Source organism: Mytilus californianus, unplaced genomic scaffold, assembly GCF_021869535.1.
Source record: "Mytilus californianus isolate M0D057914Y unplaced genomic scaffold, xbMytCali1.0.p SCAF_15, whole genome shotgun sequence".
NCBI lineage: Eukaryota > Metazoa > Mollusca > Bivalvia > Mytilida > Mytilidae > Mytilus > Mytilus californianus.
In genome coordinates this window covers 4,348,250-4,368,165 of record NW_026262637.1, presented here as the reverse complement: position 1 = coordinate 4,368,165, position 19,916 = coordinate 4,348,250, and the positions used below count along the sequence as shown (strand labels likewise).

Sequence of the window (19,916 nt, the reverse complement as noted above, 5' to 3'; positions counted from 1 at the left end):
TCGTATCGCTTCCGTCAAAATTGGACAACAAATCCTGAGGATATAGCGAGCCATTTGGTAAAATAAATTTGTCGCTTTCTTTTACGGTTACGGAGGAGATGCAGTCACAAGGAAAACAGTGTTCAGGGAGATAACTCCTACAAAGAAAATTGTTCGGCTTAGAATGGGTGAAAATAAAAAGCGCATAAACTGTATGATACTATATAAGAAATATCTAAGCGACATCTTGCGAAACAAAAATTTTACGCGAGAACAAAATTAGGCGGAAGAAAAAAATAATAATAATAATAATCAGAACAAATACAATAGGTCTTTCCACAGAAAAGTGGAAAGACCTAATAATCAGAACAAATACAATAGGTCTTTCCACCGAAAAGTGGAAAGACCTAATAATAATCAGAACAAATACAATAGGTCTTTCCACCGAAAAGTGGAAAGACCTAATAATAATCAGAACAAATACAATAGGTCTTTCCACCGAAAAGAAAAGACTGTGGAAAGTCTGACTCCAATTATTAAAATATACATATACAATGTGACAAATATTCTTCACTTGTTTATATTTGTACTTCATATATAAAAGCAACTCAATACAAAACTATTAACTGATATAAATAGACACATTTTTCTTTCTTTTGTCTAGCAAGCCGCCATTTATCGTGTTTATAGAATATAGACTATGCGTGACAATAATCAAATAGTAATGTATGCAAATTAACAATTTAATTCTACCGTGACAAATAAGCTGTAGATTATAAAGTTGCATAATTGTAGCTAATTAAAATTACTGTCATGTACATCTTTGGTACTTGTGTTACATGCATGCGATTTGAGGAGAATGATGTCAGAAAATAGAAACTTAACTAGATCTTGTTATTTATGTAAAAAATTAAATAATATAAAAATAAGAAGATGTGGAAATGTACTGGATACAAAACAAAGGAAACTATATATATAAACATACTAATCTTGACAGCCAAATCCTAATAACCAATCAGATACAGCCATTCAAGTAAAACCTTCATGAATATCCATAGAAGATAAAGTGTATATTACAATGATTACTATACATGCTATACACAAAATTCAATTTGCAAGGAATTATTTAAACTCAGATTTAATATTCAAAATATGTAAAATTTTATTATAAAAAAATTAATTATAGAATAACCAATCGAAGAATTCAAATATAGAAAATTATCCAACAAGTGACTGAACAACACATGCCCCCTCTCAGATAAAAATTGTATTGATTTATATGAACAATAGAAGGACAATAGGTGATTTTTAAAAAGGGTGAAACTGAGTGGACAATATGAAATGTAATTCAGGTGTTTGTTTAAAAATAGGCTCTGATTTACTGATCTGGAAATTATCCCATCACTTCTGTAAAATGTATTAGCATCAACATTATATATATAGAAACATGTTAATACTACATTACAACTATTATATTTACAGGAGAAATGGAAGCTATTACCAGCATTCCTGAAAGTAAAGGGATTGGTTAAACAACACATTGATTCATTCAACTTCTTTATCAATGTAGAGGTAACAAAATATATATGTTCATGACTTTTTAAACCTGCATTCAGTAGCTCATAGAAGCAAGGATTTATAGTAATTTTTGTATGTTACAGTTAACCCATTTGTCATTTCATTTGTCAATTTACATTTGAATAAGCAAATTTTCATAAAGCAGTGACAATTTGCAGATATTCTTAAAATTATTCCAAAACAAGAAATGTATTTAAATATTGTTGGTAATGAGAGCTTATCAGTAATTTATTGTTGCTTGACCTTGACCTCATTTTCATGTTTCATTGATCATTAGTTATTATATTTGTCAAAGTTCAAAAACTCTATAACCATGATAACCTAGTATGCATTTTGAAGTGCAAAAAAAAATGGCACTTTTACTGTTTTATTTTAGTTTTGCATGAATTGAAGACATAATATTATTCAATTATTTTTTTTCAAACAATCTATGCAATCTTTAGGGATAAAGTTATTGGTTCTTCTATGTTTTAAGCTTATGCAATTTTCATTTTATTATTTTTTGGTGTTTTTCATCACTGTTATAGAAAGTGTTCGATCACTGAAAATGTTTTTCGATTTAATCTATTTGACAAAACAGATAAAGAAGATTATGAAGGCTAATGACAAGATCACGAGTGATGCTGATCCAAACTTTTATATGAAGTAAGTACATATCTGTAGTAATCAGTCATTTTCATACTTCAACAGTTTATAGCATGTATAATGAAAAACTTGAATATGATTCCATAATACCATATACAAATTATTTTTTCTTTTATTATCACAATGAATTTCTGGTTTCTAATTCTATAACATTTACATGCATGTTAATGTCATGTATTTACAATGATGTGTTGACTTGAAACTACTTTTAAAAAAATTATTTTATGATTCTCAGCTTCCTTCTTCCTCAAGAAATGTAGATAAGAATCGGCATTTATTTACTTTATCTTTTTACTATTGATTTTCTCAAAAATTTGTAGAAATAACTTATGACTTGTATAATCACCAAGATAAAGTAGATACTAAACCCCTAACGGGAAGGATTGTGCCTGATATTCATATGATGAAGACATAATCTTTCAATCAGTTTAATTGAAGTCTGGAGCTGGCATGTCAGTTAACTGCTAGTAGTCTGTTGTTATTTATATATTATTGTCATTTTGTTTATTTTCTTTGGTTACATCTTCTGACATCAGACTCGGACTTCTCTTGAACTGAATTTTAATGTGCGTATTGTTATGTGTTTACTTTTCTACATTGGCTAGAGGTATAGGGGGAGGGTTGAGATCTCATAAACATGTTTAACCCCGCCGCATTTTTGCGCCTGTCCCAAGTCAGGAGCCTCTAGCCTTTGTCAGTCTTGTATTATTTTTAATTTTAGTTTCTTGTGTACAATTTGGAGTTTAGTATGGCGTTCATTATCACTGAACTAGTATATATATTTGTTTAGGGGCCAGCTGAAGGACGCCTCCGGGTGCGGGAATTTCTCGCTGCATTGAAGACCTGTTGGTGACCTTCTGCTGTTGTCTGTTCTATGGTCGGGTTGTTGTCTCTTTGACACATTCCCCATTTCCATTCTCAATTTTATCTAACATTGATTTTTCTTTGAAAATTTTACGAAAGAAATATACCTGCGTTACTTACTTTTTACTAATTCTTGAGGATATCATCAGTTCAGTAGTCTGTGCTTCAGTACTGATATGATTCATAACTTAGCTTTCTCAGATTTTCTGTTGTAAATTTTAAAACTATTAGGAATCTTAGGTTCTTACTCCCTAAGGCAAAGTTTACCTTGGATGAATTTGGCTATTCTTTTTATCTTTCAATATAAACAAGTAATTATTTGAATCTTGAATAATTTTGAATTCTGGAAAATTCATAAGAAAAGTATAATGAAAACTAACCCAACTAAATAGGGTTAGCCATGCATGCATGGCCAAGGTTAATTCTACTTTCACTGATATTTCATTATGAACTAATTAACCCCCTTAGCCATGCGTGCATGGCTAACCCTATTTAGTTGGGTTAATTTTCATCATACATTTCTTATCAATTTTCCAGAATTCAAAATTATTCCAGATTCAAATAATTCCTTGATTATATATCTATTCATTAATTGATAAAGTTGATAAAAAGTTATAAGAAAGGAAGGTTTTTAAAAAATATATAAGATATGTGATTTTATTATTTTCAGATATTCCAATATATATGTTGGTATGCCAGACGTAGAAGAAGGATTCAACATTACCAAACCAATATCTCCTCATGAGGTAAAATTGATACTAGTTAACTGTCAAGAACTTCATGTGACATATCATTTTCTCATTGGGCAGATGTAAAAGTCTGGTAGTTTGATTTTGGATTTTTTTAGATATTTGTAGATTTATTTTTAATTAAAAACACCTACAGGTTTCAGTATATACTAATACTTCATGTATCTTGCAAATTATAGGAGGTAGTAGCTTTCATCAATTCTCATAATTTCTGTATAAACTTTTCTAAACCAAGATTAGAAAGGTACTGCATTTATTTAAATGAAAGAAGGAAATATTTAGAAATCCATGGTTTCAGTACAAGCATTTTCAAAAGAATTGATATTGAAAATATTATTTATAAATTTTTAAATGTGAAACATTGAAAGCAGAAATTGTTTCACTCCACAAACAGATGAAATATTTGCCATATAGGGATGAATTCACTTACATTGAACTTATTAATTCGATTATCTTTCAGTGCCGATTACGAGACATGACTTACTCTGCTCCCATCACTGTAGATATTGAGTACACTAGAGGGAACCAGAGAATTGTCAGGAACAACATGCCAATTGGAAGGTATAGAGATTAAAATATGTTTTCAATGATGAGAATATGTGCTATATTGATGTAATGCAATTTCTTCTGCTATAGAAGTATTTTTATAAAATAACATATGCCATTTTTTTTGCTGCCTTTTATGATTGAAATTAATTTAGTTGTGATAATTTTAAGGACTTATAAGAGAAAAAAATGAGTTGTACCAAAAATATAGCGGAAACTAAACAGACTTCAAAGGTATTATTCTTATATTGAAGTCCTTCATCTTGACAGTTTCCATTGGTAGTTGTTTTTGTGAAATTCAGGATGCCTGTGATGTTGAAGAGTTCTAACTGTGTCCTGACAGGCAAGAGTCCAGCAGAGATGGCCAAACTTAACGAATGTCCCATGGATCCTGGAGGGTACTTCATTGTCAGGGGAGTGGAGAAAGTCATTCTTATACAGGAACAGTTGTCTAAAAATAGAATGATTGTAGATCTGAACAGTGGCAGGAAAAACACAGTAGAATGTTCTGTTACTAGGTAAATTTATTTTGTGACTGTGACAAGTGATAAGTTCAACATAAAACCATACAAGTTACAGAAAACAAATAATGAATACAATTCATTATTGTCCTGAAACACTTAAAGTCAAATCACAATAATGAATTGTATGATATAATACTACTATATTGAGATTGTGAAATGAAAATTAAACACAAAAACAGCTTTCTATGTGACTTCTAATTTTGTCAATTTTAGTCTAGCAGTTGAATATTTTCAAAGGTTTATCAAGGTATAGTTTGTAAAAAGTTTAAATTGGTGGTCATATGACTCATATTTCTTTGCTATAATCATCTTTAATAATGCAATGATGTTCAATAAAATTTAAATAATGAAGGAAGTAAAACCCATTAATTTGAATTTGATTACAGTTCGACTCATGAGAGAAAGAGTAAGACATATGTTACAACAAAGAATGACAAATATTATCTACGTCACAACACCTTCTCGGAGGATATTCCTATAGCTGTAGCATTTAAAGCGATGGGTATAGAGTGTGACCAGGAGATAGTACAGATGATTGGCAGTGAGGAGGAGGTGCTAGCTGCCTTTGCTCCTTGTTTAGAGGAATGTCATAGGGCTCAGGTCTTCACACAAAATCAGGTATGTAATCCTGTCAGTGAGGAGGAGGTGCTAGCTGCCTTTGCTCCTTGTCTAGAGGAATATCATAGAGCTCAGGTCTTCACACAAAATCAGGTATGTAAATCAATTCTGGAGACTACTCACGAATAGCCATCAATTCATTTATAGATTTGAGTCTAAACTATAGAATATTATGGTCAATAGTGAATAGCTTACTGTAACTTAAAAACAAGTTTTGAAAGATTATTTGGCCCTGTCCCCCTCAGTCATGGTCTTTTGACTTTGAAACTTATACATAGTTTACATATAAATGTTACATTATACCATCAAAATTACACAGAGGCGAGACATATCTCTGTCGGTTTTAAAAGCTCTTCAGAGCTTATGTTTGTAATTGTATTGCTTATACCGACTCTAAATAAAGCTTTATGTCTTATGTCTTATCTCTGTATCAACAGTTTATTGCTGGTGTATAGTTTTTGACCAGTCATTTGATTCTGGATGCTAAGTCAAATACTTTTTATTGGATCGTAATCCTTCTTGGTTATATGATCACATATTATAAGAGGAAGATCCATAACTTGAGGTCACCATATCAAAGGTCAAGGTGGTAGTTATTTAAAATTGACTGAAATTATGCAAAAAAGAGGTTTCCCTATGCTTAATATAATGAGAGGAAGATCCCTAATGATTTGATGTTACTATGTGCCAGATCAAGGTGTAAGTTACTTAAAGGGGCATTAGATACGAGATATAAAGAAAAATAAAACATGATTTTTTTGGTTCAATCATTAATGAAAGTAAAAAAGTGAAATAATAATTCGCTTTTAGCAGCCAGTTTAGTTCAATTTTGTCAAAATAAGCTAAGAAACATCTCTGATGAATTATTTACTTGCAAGTGAATAATTCGACCTCATTGAAAACGGATTCATGTAAACTTCAATTTAACCCATTAGCTAGAGATTGGTTACTCATATATAAATAAAGGCAACAGAAGTATACCGCTGTTCAATAGTCATAAATCGATTAAGCGTATAAGTCGTGTTCAGCCTTATAAGAACAAAGAATGTCAACATTGAAAGTGAAACAAAGGTGAACCATTTTGTTGACTGATTCAATCCACAAAAAAACATTCTTGTACAGGAAAAAACGATGATTAATTTATTTTTTTACCCTTTAACATGAAATCAAACAGACCTAGAAAAGTCCAATTGCACGAGGTCGCTATCTATTTATAGTTATGGTTATGTTTATATCGGGTTATGTGACCGTTGGCAGTCTTCGGAGGTCATCTTGATGGTTAATTAGATGGCGTCTTAGGCTAAAATACACACAAAATTGTGTGAACATGAATTTGACGGCTAATGCCCCTTTAAATAATGACCAAAAGTTGTGCAGAAAAATGGTCATAGGATGTATTATATTGGATTGCAACATTACATGGATATGTGTCACATATAATAGGAGGACGAAGATGAAGGTTATATAAAAACAGATTTGTGTGAGACAATATTATTGTTTAAAAACATCATTTATGTCGCGAAAGTGAGATGTAGTGATCCTAGATTCTGGCGTCAGCGTCGGCAGTGTCAACATTTAGGTTCAGTTTGTGGTTGAAGTTTTTTTAGACATCAATAACTTGGTCAAACCTTCATGGAATATTATGAAATTTGGACAGAAGCTTGTTTATGACCAAAACACAGTATCCAGAGCAAAATTTTGAAAATATTTATTTTCATTTTTCCATATTTTACTGATAAATGGACTTAGTTCTTTTTACAGTTAACATTCATATTCAGTCTGAGGTTACAGTTGTTCAGTCATCAATAACTTTGTCAAACCTTCATGGAATTTTATGAAATTTGGACAGAAGCTTGTTAATGACAAAAATACAGTATCCCTAGCATAATTTTGAATATATTAATTTTCGTTTTTCCGTATTTTACAGATAAATGGACTTATTTTTTTTTATACAATCAACAAGTAGATACAGTCTGGGGTTAAAGTTGGTTATACATCAAATACTTTGTCAAACCTTCATATAATTTTATGAAAAAAAAATTTTATGATTAAGAGATAATGTCTGAAGCAAACTTTTGAAAATATATTTTCATTTTCAGTATTTTTCTGATAGATGGACTTAGTTTTTTACAGTTAACATTTACAGACAGTCTGGGATTAATTTTTTTTGACATGATAAGTTTGTTAACCTTCATGGATTGTTATGAAACTTGGACAGAAGCTAATCATCAAGACCTAGAAATAGCATCTGAAGAGAAAGTTTGAATTTTTTTAAATTCTGTATTTTACTGATAAATGGACTCACTTTTTAAGTCAACATTACACTTTTACACTGACAGCAGCCAAACACTTTACATATTTTTACTGTTATTATTCAGGCTCTGAGATTCATTGGCAAGGAAAAAAAGAAAAAGTCACATATTTGGGGTTGATTATGATTCATACAGTTATTTTCTAGGCTCTCAGAGATGGTCCAAATAGTTTTGACATTGTGGAATGCAATTTTGATTATTGCTTTGACATCTTCTGGGATACATTTGCAAGAAAATTAGAAAAAGGTTCATTTTGGGATGTCATGATTTGTACTGTTATTTTTCAGGCTTTAGGATATATTGGCAAGAGAGTAAGACAGAGGCACATGTGGGGAGTTGGTAAGAGAACTAAGATGGATGATGCCAGAGAAGTTCTACATGATGTTGTGTTAGCTCATGTTCCAGTAAGTTTTACTTATAATTCAATTAGTGTTATATCTGCATAAAGTTTTAAAAATAAGTGAATCATGGGTTTAAAAGTTATGTTTAGTAACGTAAAAAATCATGACTTGAGGAAAAATTTAATGTTGTTTATACTTCATATTATCGTTTTGATAAATTCTTCTCGCAAGCCTATAGTAAATTTGCACTTCAACTTGTTGTTCATGTTCAAATTTACAAAAAAAAATCCATACACCTAATGATGAATCCACAATAATATATACTAGGATTTCTGATCACTATATTATACATAATTGAAATATTTTACAAAGGTTCTTTATATTATAAATCATTGGCCAAATACGAGTTATCTCCCATACTATGTAATGTACTAGTCAGAATCTCCCTTCAAAGTTGGAGTAAAAATATTGTGTAATGGGTAGAAATGTGAACTAAAATTCATATCATTTTCAGATATTCATTACTGTAGAAGCTTTCAAGGAATGATACATTAGTCCAAAAACAAAACCCATGAAAGTTGTGGGAAAATACATTATTATTCAGAATATATCGTATCCTTGTAAAAATCTCATTGTGTTTCATTTGACAGGTAGAAGAATGGAACTTTAAATTAAAGTCAGCTTACATGGCCTTAATGGTTAGAAGGGTTATTTTGGCTAAAGGAGACAAGGTCAAAGCTGATGATAGAGATTACTATGGTAACAAGAGGTTAGAGTTGGCAGGCCAGCTACTGTCACTGCTATTTGAAGATTTGTTCAAGAAATTTAATTCAGAGGTAAACATTGGTTATGTATTATGAAGATAAAAGGCAACTTATACATTGACTGCACATTAACATATATTTAAACTCGTGTCAGGAATACACAACTGTATTTATAATAAGAATATAAAACCTAATCATATGATATTATTCCAAGCTTTGTCAAGGTTTTTTGTGAGTCATTAAAAAATGGCTATTCATCTATTCTACCACATTGTTGTAACATAAAAAGTGACATTAAAAACTCATAAGTTAAAGTAAAACTAACAACGCCATGACAAAAGAGAAAAGACAACAAAAATGTAAGCATGTCAACAAAACACTGCATAGAAAACTAAAGACTGAGTAACACCAACCTTTACAAAACATGGGTGTATCTCAGGTGCACTGGAAGGGTAAGCAGATCCTGCTCCTCTATTGGCACTTCTTGTGTTGCTCCTTGTAAGTTCAAATTTGGGGACAAGGCTCAATTGGTGTTGTCACAATCATGGAAAAGAGGATTGTTTTTACAACAACTGGAACATATCTGTCGTCATCTGTGAACAGATATTCCATAACAGTCAACCAACATGAATGGTGTCCATAAAAACTTTCGAAAGTTGATGGAAGCAGACACGACAATACCTAAACCTAGAGCAGCACAGTTGGATATTTTAACACATTTGTTTACATCAGTGTATTTTGTTACAGGTAAAAAGGATAGCTTACATGACCATACCTAAACCTAGAGCAGCACAGTTGGAAATTTTAACACATTTTGTTTACATCAGTGTATTTTTTTACAGTTAAAAAGGATAGCTTACATGACCATACCTAAACCTAGAGCAGCACAGTTGGAAATTTTAACACATTTTGTTTACATCAGTGTATTTTGTTACAGTTAAAAAGGATAGCTTACATGACCATACCTAAACCTAGAGCAGCACAGTTTGATATTTTAACACATTTTGTTTACATCAGTGTATTTTGTTACAGTTAAAAAGGATAGCTTACATGACCATACCTAAACCTAGAGCAGCACAGTTTGATATTTTAACACATTTTGTTTGTTTGTAAACAGTTAAAAAGGATAGCCGACCTGACAATACCTAAGCCTAGAGCAGCACAGTTTGATATTGTGAGACACATCAGACAAGATCAGATCACCAATGGTCTGGTCAATGCTATATCTACAGTATGTATTATAGTTCTATTATCAAAAACAAAATTGAATGGTGATCAGTATGTCAGACGTTTGAATTCTTCTGTTTGATCATTAATTCATTCATTTATTAAAAAAAGTAAGGATAAATGGTATGATTACCAATAAGACAACTATCCACCAGAGACCAAAGTTAGCAACTATTAGTTTACCGAACATCAATTTTTAATACCTTCAAGAGACTTTCAGATAAAGAACAGCAATTTAATTTCATATTTCCTGGTTTTCCATTCTCTACCTCTTTTGTTATCTGTACAGATTGCAGATGTAATGAAATGCTTTTAAATGCTTTTGAAACAATTAATGAAGTGTTGTTTTTTTTTTCAAACTACAGTGAAGTGTATGTGTATAATAGGGAAGTGTTTGATCAAAAAAAGATTCTAGAGATTTTACAAAGTAATTTTCAAAGCATTTGATTGGTTTTATTTAATTGTCAGTTGTTAAGGTAATACTACATGTACTAAGTAAAAAATAAATTTCAACACATTCAAAATATTTTACTAATCACAATATTTTGATTGTTTCCTTAATTAGATACCTTTATAAAAGAATTTCTTTTGCTTTTTGTTGGCTTTGTTATTTTTTTTTTTTTACATAAAAACAAAGGCAATATTTTTATTTTTACTCAGGGTAATTGGTCAATCAAGAGATTCAAAATGGACAGATCAGGTGTAACACAAGTATTGTCCAGGTTGTCTTACATATCAGCTTTAGGGATGATGACCAGAATATCTAGCCAGGTAAGTCTACAGCTCTGATAAAATACACAGATCATTAGATAAGTTGAATGATGACTGAATAAGTTCATTCAGCTGATATTTCTTATTTTGATAATTGTTCAATCTTGACAGTCAATGGGAGATAACTCAAAATTTAAACTGTAATTTGTCAATTAATTCAAACAATTTAAAATTTTTGCCAGAGTTAAAGGGGGACATATGTTATTATTATACCTTACATATATTTCAAACAATTCTATTGGGTAAAACGTTATCACGTGACATGGAATAATTCAGTTAATTTTCATTCAATTGCAAGGAAGAACGAATAACCCTTAAAATTTACACCAGCGTTGAATAACCCTATTATTCACCGGCGAATAACCTTTTTAGTTTGTTGATTTGTACTCATGAAAATGACGTCACAGACGTAAATAAACAAAATGGCAACATTCAAGTTACAGGAAGCCCATTGATCGAGAGAAGAGGAAATAAGGCTTTTGACGTGCATCTTGTGCCGATGATATCTCTAATAACGGTCCTTTTCAGGGCCATCAATATTTTACAAAAAGAATCTACCTTTGTTGTACATACGAGAATTCTAAGACACAAATTACATGTATTTTTGAACGTCAACTTGTGTTTGTTACTGACTCAAGTAAGGGTAAGTGCATTTACAATGATTCAAAATGACCTTCCACTGTTAGTTCGGTATAATAAAACAATTGTGGCCCCTTAGAAGCGATGAATATCCAAAATTGTCAACCCTTAAAAGTTATTTCACTTCGGGCTGCGCCCTCAGTGAAATAACCTTCTCGTGTTGACATTTTGAATATTCACCTTTTCAACGGGCCATAATTGTATATTGATATTTCTATAGTTAAAGTCCATACATTTACATGTAGATGGGGTGTTAGGGGTTACAGGCTTGCTGTTTCATTGATATATATCCTGTGTCTCCTTTTGTGTATCATACGCAACATTTGAAGCATTATAGCTGTAAACCTTGTATTTTTATTGTTTTGTTCATTTTTCAGTTTGAAAAAACCAGGAAAGTGAGTGGACCTAGATCCTTACAGCCATCCCAGTGGGGAATGTTATGTCCAAGTGATACCCCTGAAGGGGAGGTAATAATACATACAAGGTTGTGGATTATAAGAAGGAAAAACCTAGTGATGACAATAAGAGTTTATCTTACCTCATATACATTTCTAGGAATATGATTGGTTAAAAGCAACCGCATGTAGACCCTGTATTTTAATATTGGGTTAGTAGGCGGGGCTCATTTCAATACATGGTTAGTAGTGGTGTTACGTTCCTTTATAAAAACAACACGGTGTTGAGGAAAAATCTTAAAGGTTTCAACAGACAAAGATATTGATGATGAACGATTGAAATAAATTCTTAAAACACATTTAAAGGTAACAAGTTGTTATTGTTGGCATTTGTTTTTGTATAGACCAATGGAATTAGGTTCTTAATACTAACAGTAATGAAGACTTGATCACTTTGATAGGCCACTAGTCTAAATACCACATGTTAATATAGTTGGTAAGATAAATTCGTTACATAGTGTGCTAGTGACCTAATACGATATATATGGGGTCGGTAAATTCCATATTGGGATTTGAGCTTCGCTCTCAACCCATATGGAATTTATTGACCCCATATATATCGTATTAGGTCACTAGCACACTATGTAACTAATAATATCAAACCAACAATGTTCAAAAAGAAATATCATGGATTCATTATTATTTATTGTAAATTCATGGTAAGGGTGAATAACAAATTTCAGTGGTCAACAAAATATAAGTTTCTTGTAGAATTATATGCAAATTTATCAATCCATGAAATCAAGTATACACTAAAATGAAAATTTTCCTAAAACCTTGAAAATTGATTCCTGAGAAAATATATGAATCCACTGTAACAAAAGTGCAAAACGGGTGATATTATAGGTATGAGAGAAATCCAAAGTGACGAAGCAGGTGAATAGACAAACAAAAAAAGACAAATAGCAAAACATCATAAACAAAAACTTTGAGCAACACAATTATCTTAAAATGTATATTTTTAATTTTTGTCATTGGCTGCTGTCTTATTTACATACTCCTCATCATCTGCTTCTAATTTTGATATTTACAGCTACTGTAAAAGGAAATACCTCTTGTGTAACTCCATTATGCGTTAACTTTACATAGAAAGCTAGGTAAATTTCTCTTTTAATGGGCTAGTAATGGTAATGATTTTATAGATTTTAACATGTTCTGAATATTTAGATAGAATTTTTTTGTATTACTTTTAGGCTTGTGGTTTAGTGAAGAACTTGGCATTGATGACCCATATAACAACAGATTTAGAGGAAGCACCTATAGTTAGACTGGCATTTAACCTTGGTGTGGAAGATATACAGCTCCTGAGTGGAGAAGAAATGACTAGTTCTGATGTTTACATTGTCTTTCTAAATGGTTAGTGGTTGTGACATTATTAAAGCCTTTAAGACTTATTTGACATATTTGACAATAAGCTTTTAAATTAATCAGAAATTTTATATTGAATGATAGATTGATTGTTGCTTCCTTAAAGCACAGTGGAATTTTATTTTGACCACTCATAGCAGTATAGCATTACATAAACATAGATGTATATATAAAAAAAAGGAGATGTGGTATGATTGCCAATGAGACAACTATCCACCAAAGTTCAAATAAAGTGATTGTAAGCAATTATAGGCACCTATACGGCCTTCGACAATGAGAAAAACCCATACCATATAGTCGGCTATAAAAAACCCTGGTATACTTCATTTTATAAACATCCAATCAATAACTTTGTGGTCCTTAACATAAGGAACACAATTTAATCACTCTGTCACGATACATTAGACATGTTGCTATTTTATAGAACTGACATTCATTATCAAACTATTTTAAAATCCTTTACCCACAGAAGGACATTTGAAACTTCCTCCATGGACCATTTGTAATATATCTGTGTTGTTTTACAGGAAATATACTGGGAGTTGTGAGAAACTATAATAAACTTGTAAAAACAATTAGACAGATGAGAAGAGCTGGGTTTATTAACGAGTTTGTGTCCGTGTGTTGTAATCATAGTCATAAATGTGTATATATATCAACAGATGGTGGTCGATTGTGTCGGTGAGTATCTCGTAATATATAGATATATTTAAATATCTTTCAAAAGGATTTGTTTTAGGTATACATAACTGACATGGCAACCACATGACAAAGAAAATCTAGGGGTCAACAAGGTCCTCAACAATAGGCAGATACAATATGCAAAACTTGTTCTGCCTATAAAAGTTTTGAATGAATAAAACAGACATAATCAAATATCTGTCATCAACACTGAACTACCTAAAGGACAACAAATATTAAGATGACAGCGACAATGTTCCGAACATTTGACAGGCATATGAATGTGTAGCTGGGTTACACTTGGTTCTCAAAATGCCCCTCCCCCTTTTAATTTAGATCATTGCATAGCAAACTATAATTATACATATAAGAACGTTCAGTCTTTTAAATACTTAGTGAAGCACTGTATTACTTGATCTCTCTAATTAAAGATGATTTTCAGTTTTGAACTGACCATGTGTCCAAGATTTTATTCCCATTTAAAAACATGATAAATTTTTTTGGCCTTATTGTGATACTGAACATATGTCAGTAATAACATTGCTTTTTAATTTCAGACCTTATATAATAGTGAAGAATAAAAGACCACTGGTACAAGATAAACATATACAGGAGTTAAGTCAGGGATTCAGGTAGGGATTTCATCTGATGAGAGTATACAGGAGTTAAGTCAGGGATTAAGGTAGGGATTACATCTGATGAGAGTATACAGGAGTTAAGTCAGGGATTCAGGTAGGGATTTCATCTGATGAGAGTATACAGGAGTTAAGTCAGGGATTCAGGTAGGGATTACATCTGATGAGAGTATACAGGAGTTAAGTCAGGGATTCAGGTAGGGATTTCATCTGATGAGAGTATACAGGAGTTAAGTCAGGGATTCAGGTAGGGATTACATCTGATGAGAGTATACAGGAGTTAAGTCAGGGATTCAGGTAGGGATTTCATCTGATGAGAGTATACAGGCGTTAAGTCAGGGATTCAGGTAGGGATTTCATCTGTAGAGAGTATACAGGAGTTAAGTCAGGGATTAAGGTAGGGATTACATCTGATGAGAGTATACAGGAGTTAAGTCAGGGATTAAGGTAGGGATTACATCTGATGAGAGTATACAGGAGTTAAGTCAGGGATTTAGGTAGGGATTTCATCTGATGAGAGTATACAGGAGTTAAGTCAGGGATTATGGTAGGGATTTCATCTGATGAGAGTATACAGGAGTTAAGTCAGGGATTAAGGTAGGGATTTCATCTGATGAGAGTATACAGGAGTTAAGTCAGGGATTAAGGTAGGGATTACATCTGATGAGAGTATACAGGAGTTAAGTCAGGGATTATGGTAGGGATTTCATCTGATGAGAGTATACAGGAGTTAAGTCAGGGATTCAGGTAGGGATTACATCTGATGAGAGTATACAGGAGTTAAGTCAGGGATTCAGGTAGGGACTTCATCTGATGAGAGTTTACAGGAGTTAAGTCAGGGATTCAGGTAGGGACTTCATCTGATGAGAGTATACAGGAGTTAAGTCAGGGATTCAGGTAGGGACTTCATCTGATGAGAGTATACAGGAGTTAAGTCAGGGATTCAGGTAGGGATTTCATCTGATGAGAGTATACAGGAGTTAAGTCAGGGATTAAGGTAGGGATTACATCTGATGAGAGTATACAGGAGTTAAGTCAGGGATTCAGGTAGGGATTTCTTCTGATGAGCATATACAGGAGTTAAGTCAGGGATTAAGGTAGGGACTTCATCTGATGAGAGTATACAGGAGTTAAGTCAGGGATTCAGGTAGGGACTTCATTTGATGAGAGTATACAGGAGTTAAGTCAGGGATTCAGGTAGGGATTACATCTGATGAGAGTATACAGGAGTTAAGTCAGGGATTCAGGTAGGGATTTCTTCTGATGAGAGTATACAGGAGTTAAGTCAGGGATTTAGGTAGGGACTTCATCTGATGAGAGTATACAGGAGTTAAGTCAGGGATTAAGGTAGGGATTTCATCTGATGAGAGTATACAGGAGTTAAGTCAGGGATTCAGGTAGGGATTACATCTGATGAGAGTATACAGGAGTTAAGTCAGGGATTTAGGTAGGGACTTCATCTGATGAGAGTATACAGGAGTTAAGTCAGGGATTTAGGTAGGGACTTCATCTGATGAGAGTATACAGGAGTTAAGTCAGGGATTCAGGTAGGGACTTCATCTGATGAGAGTATACAGGAGTTAAGTCAGGGATTCAGATAGGGATTTCTTCTAATGAGAGTATACAGGAGTTTAGTCAGGGATTCAGGTAGGGACTTCATTTGATGAGAGTATACAGGAGTTAAGTCAGGGATTAAGGTAGGGATTACATCTGATGAGAGTATACAGGAGTTAAGTCAGGGATTAAGGTAGGGATTACATCTGATGAGAGTATACAGGAGTTAAGTCAGCTATTCAGGTAGGGATTTCATCTGATGAGAGTATACAGGAGTTAAGTCAGGGATTAAGGTAGGGATTACATCTGATGAGAGTATACAGGAGTTAAGTCAGGGATTAAGGTAGGGATTACATCTGATGAGAGTATACAGGAGTTAAGTCAGGGATTAAGGTAGGGATTACATCTGATGAGAGTATACAGGAGTTAAGTCAGGGATTAAGGTAGGGATTACATCTGATGAGAGTATACAGGAGTTAAGTCAGGGATTAAGGTAGGGATTACATCTGATGAGAGTATACAGGAGTTAAGTCAGCTATTCAGGTAGGGATTTCTTTTGATGAGAGTATACAGGAGTTAAGTCAGCTATTCAGGTAGGGATTTCTTTTGATGAGAGTATACAGGAGTTAATTCAGGGATTCAGGTAGGGATTTCATCTGATGAGAGTATATGGAGTTAAGTCAGGGATTCAGGTAGGGATTTCATCTGATGAGCGTATACAAGAGTTAAGTCAGGGATTCAGGTAGGGATTTCATCTGATGAGAGTATACAGGAGTTAAGTCAGGGATTCAGGTAGGGATTTCATCTGATGAGAGTATACAGGAGTTAAGTCAGGGATTCAGGTAGGGATTTCATCTGATAAACATATACAGGAGTTAAGTCAGGGATTCAGGTAGGGATTTCATCTGATGAGAGTATACAGGAGTTAAGTCAGGGATTAAGGTAGGGATTACATCTGATGAGAGTATACAGGAGTTAAGTCAGGGATTCAGGTAGGGATTTCATCTGATGAGAGTATACAGGAGTTAAGTCAGGGATTAAGGTAGGGATTACATCTGATGAGAGTATACAGGAGTTAAGTCAGCTATTCAGGTAGGGATTTCTTTTGATGAGAGTATACAGGAGTTAATTCAGGGATTCAGGTAGGGATTTCATCTGATGAGAGTATATGGAGTTAAGTCAGGGATTCAGGTAGGGATTTCATCTGATGAGCGTATACAAGAGTTAAGTCAGGGATTCAGGTAGGGATTTCATCTGATGAGAGTATACAGGAGTTAAGTCAGGGATTCAGGTAGGGATTTCATCTAATGAAAGTATAAGAGTATACAAGAGTTAAGTCAGGGATTCAGGTAGGGATTTCATCTGATGAGAGTATACAGGAGTTAAGTCAGGGATTCAGGTAGGGACTTCATCTGATGAGAGTATACAGGAGTTAAGTCAGGGATTCAGGTAGGGATTTCATCTGATGAGAGTATACAGGAGTTAAGTCAGGGATTCAGGTAGGGAATTCATTTGATGAGAGTATACAGGGGTTAAGTCAGGGATTCAGGTAGGGACTTCATTTGATGAGAGTAAACAGGAGTTAAGTCAGGGATTCAGGTAGGGATTTCATCTGATGAGAGTATACAGGAGTTAAGTCAGGGATTCAGGTAGGGATTTCATCTGATGAGCTTATACAAATTAAAATCAAAAACTCTTAGAAGGAATTTTTAAGTGGTTTGATAGACAAAGACAGGAGTTAAGTCAGTAAATCAGGTTGGAATGTTTGTTTGTGATTTTATAGACTAAAGAAAGGTGTAAAGTCACGGTTTCCAGTAGCATTTAACAAGTTATCTTGTGAACAGAAACAAGAGTTAATTCAGGGATTTAGGTAGGGATTTTGAAAGTGATATAATTCAGGTAGAGACTTTAAAGTGATCAAGATATATATAAGCAGACAAATATAGATTTAAGGCTGAAGTGAAAAGATTGCAGGTTATCCGATCAACATATTGAAGAGTTGAATCTGGGATTCAGGTGGAAAATATTAACTTGTGATTTGAAAAATATATACATGCATTACACTGATGGAGCAAAGACAAAATAAGTCAAGGATTCAGATAATTAACAAATGATTAAAAAATAGTATACAAAGGTTAGGTCTGTGATCCAAGTTATAAGATGAAAATCTACAACAGTAAAGTCAGGTAACCATGTAGACATTAGACCTGATTTGATAACCATATACAGGAATTCAAATTATATCCAAACTTAAAACTGATAGAGAAACTATAACATTTAAATGCAGTTATTAAAAGTCAATGATAAATACATTTAAAAACTTAATACCCTTTTTACTACAAACATTTGCACATGATACTTGTCATGTTGAATAACTTTCTATAAAATGAGTGTATATTTTATTCACAATTATTAATTTCTGGTATGCAATAAATCAAACTAATTATGAAGAAGAAGGAAAAGGAATTATACCATTGTTTTTTTTTACAGGAGTTTTGATGATTTTCTGAAGGAAGGTTTAGTGGAATATTTAGATGTCAATGAAGAAAATGATTGTATGATAGCTTTGTATGAATCTCAGATCAACAGGTAGGAATTTTGTAAAGATGAGAATATTTACAAATAAAAAACATGATCTAGTAAAACTACAACTTGGTAAATCACATGTTTATCTTTCATTACTTTAAGCAGTTTTAAAATCTTGACAGGATTAATGAAAGATTTTTAAAATCATATATAAAATTCCTAAATTTTGATGACTGAACAAAACTTGCTCACAGAGATAAAACTCAACTCTAAATGGTCAGTTTCAAACTCTGGCTTTGAAATAAATAGAAATTAAGCTTTTCATTCATTTCTATTTAACTTTTTATACTGCATTAAATTTGGAATGTTGAAGGTCTTTATAAAAATTCTTCAATTGTTTGATCTTTAAATGCAAGGGTTTCACATGTGCAGCAGGATCTGTGTACCCTTCCTTAGTGCCTGAGATCTCCCCCAGTTTTTGGTGGGGTTCAGTTATTACTGTTTCTATGTTGTGTTTTGTAAACTGTTGTTTGTCTTTTTATTGTTTGTCATGCTGTTGTTAGTTTGTCTTTGACTTACAAGTTTGGATGTCCCTATGGTATCTTCTGCCCCTCTATTAAATATGGCATTCTATACACTTGTAGATTCTAATAATTTAGTTCTGAAATTTCCTTTGAAGTTAAAGGGATTTGTCCTATAGTTGGAGTAAATGTTATGCCTGACAGAAGATGATGTCAGTAGCAAAATGTATGCTATATAAAAACATTAACCATATAGGCCTTATGAAGCAATTTATTGATGAGCAAATCTTTGTGTGTTTTAGTGATACAACACATCTAGAGATAGAACCCTTCACAATACTGGGTGTGTGTGCTGGACTTATTCCCTACCCTCATCATAACCAGTCACCTAGGAATACATATCAGTGTGCCATGGGGAAACAAGCTATGGGTACGTATTAATTCAAACCGTTCACAACGTTGGAAGTTTGTGATGTATTGACAGTGAATATTGTCTTTTGCACATCCTGCTTTAAAAGTTATAGTAGATAACAAAGAAAAATAACCAAAACACCATATTCCTTAATGGAAAATGGTACACATATATATGGTGTTAGTTCATTATACAAAATTCATACCT

The 19,916-nt window shown here is 32.8% G+C and overlaps 1 protein-coding gene across 2 annotated transcripts in view; it reads left to right on the top strand.

The window, feature by feature from the left end:
- Positions 1 to 1,452: 1,452 nt before the first annotated feature.
- Positions 1,453 to 19,916, top strand: part of LOC127725234 (DNA-directed RNA polymerase III subunit RPC2-like) — a 33,763-nt gene continuing 15,299 nt past the window's right edge. The window contains exons 1-16 of one of the 2 annotated variants that reach the window (XM_052232094.1): positions 1,453 to 1,551; positions 2,138 to 2,202; positions 3,737 to 3,812; positions 4,276 to 4,376; positions 4,664 to 4,879; positions 5,272 to 5,503; positions 8,103 to 8,219; positions 8,807 to 8,992; positions 10,038 to 10,151; positions 10,808 to 10,918; positions 11,935 to 12,024; positions 13,206 to 13,368; positions 13,908 to 14,061; positions 14,619 to 14,693; positions 18,741 to 18,839; positions 19,600 to 19,727. In XM_052232094.1, coding sequence (XP_052088054.1) covers positions 2,150 to 2,202; positions 3,737 to 3,812; positions 4,276 to 4,376; positions 4,664 to 4,879; positions 5,272 to 5,503; positions 8,103 to 8,219; positions 8,807 to 8,992; positions 10,038 to 10,151; positions 10,808 to 10,918; positions 11,935 to 12,024; positions 13,206 to 13,368; positions 13,908 to 14,061; positions 14,619 to 14,693; positions 18,741 to 18,839; positions 19,600 to 19,727 — 1,915 coding nt within the window. In that variant the 5' untranslated portion in view covers positions 1,453 to 1,551; positions 2,138 to 2,149. Of the gene's footprint in view, positions 1,552 to 2,137; positions 2,203 to 3,736; positions 3,813 to 4,275; positions 4,377 to 4,663; positions 4,880 to 5,271; positions 5,504 to 5,530; positions 5,597 to 8,102; positions 8,220 to 8,806; positions 8,993 to 10,037; positions 10,152 to 10,807; positions 10,919 to 11,934; positions 12,025 to 13,205; positions 13,369 to 13,907; positions 14,062 to 14,618; positions 14,694 to 18,740; positions 18,840 to 19,599; positions 19,728 to 19,916 lie in introns of those variants that run through there. The other variant, XM_052232093.1, reaches the window with a different exon arrangement.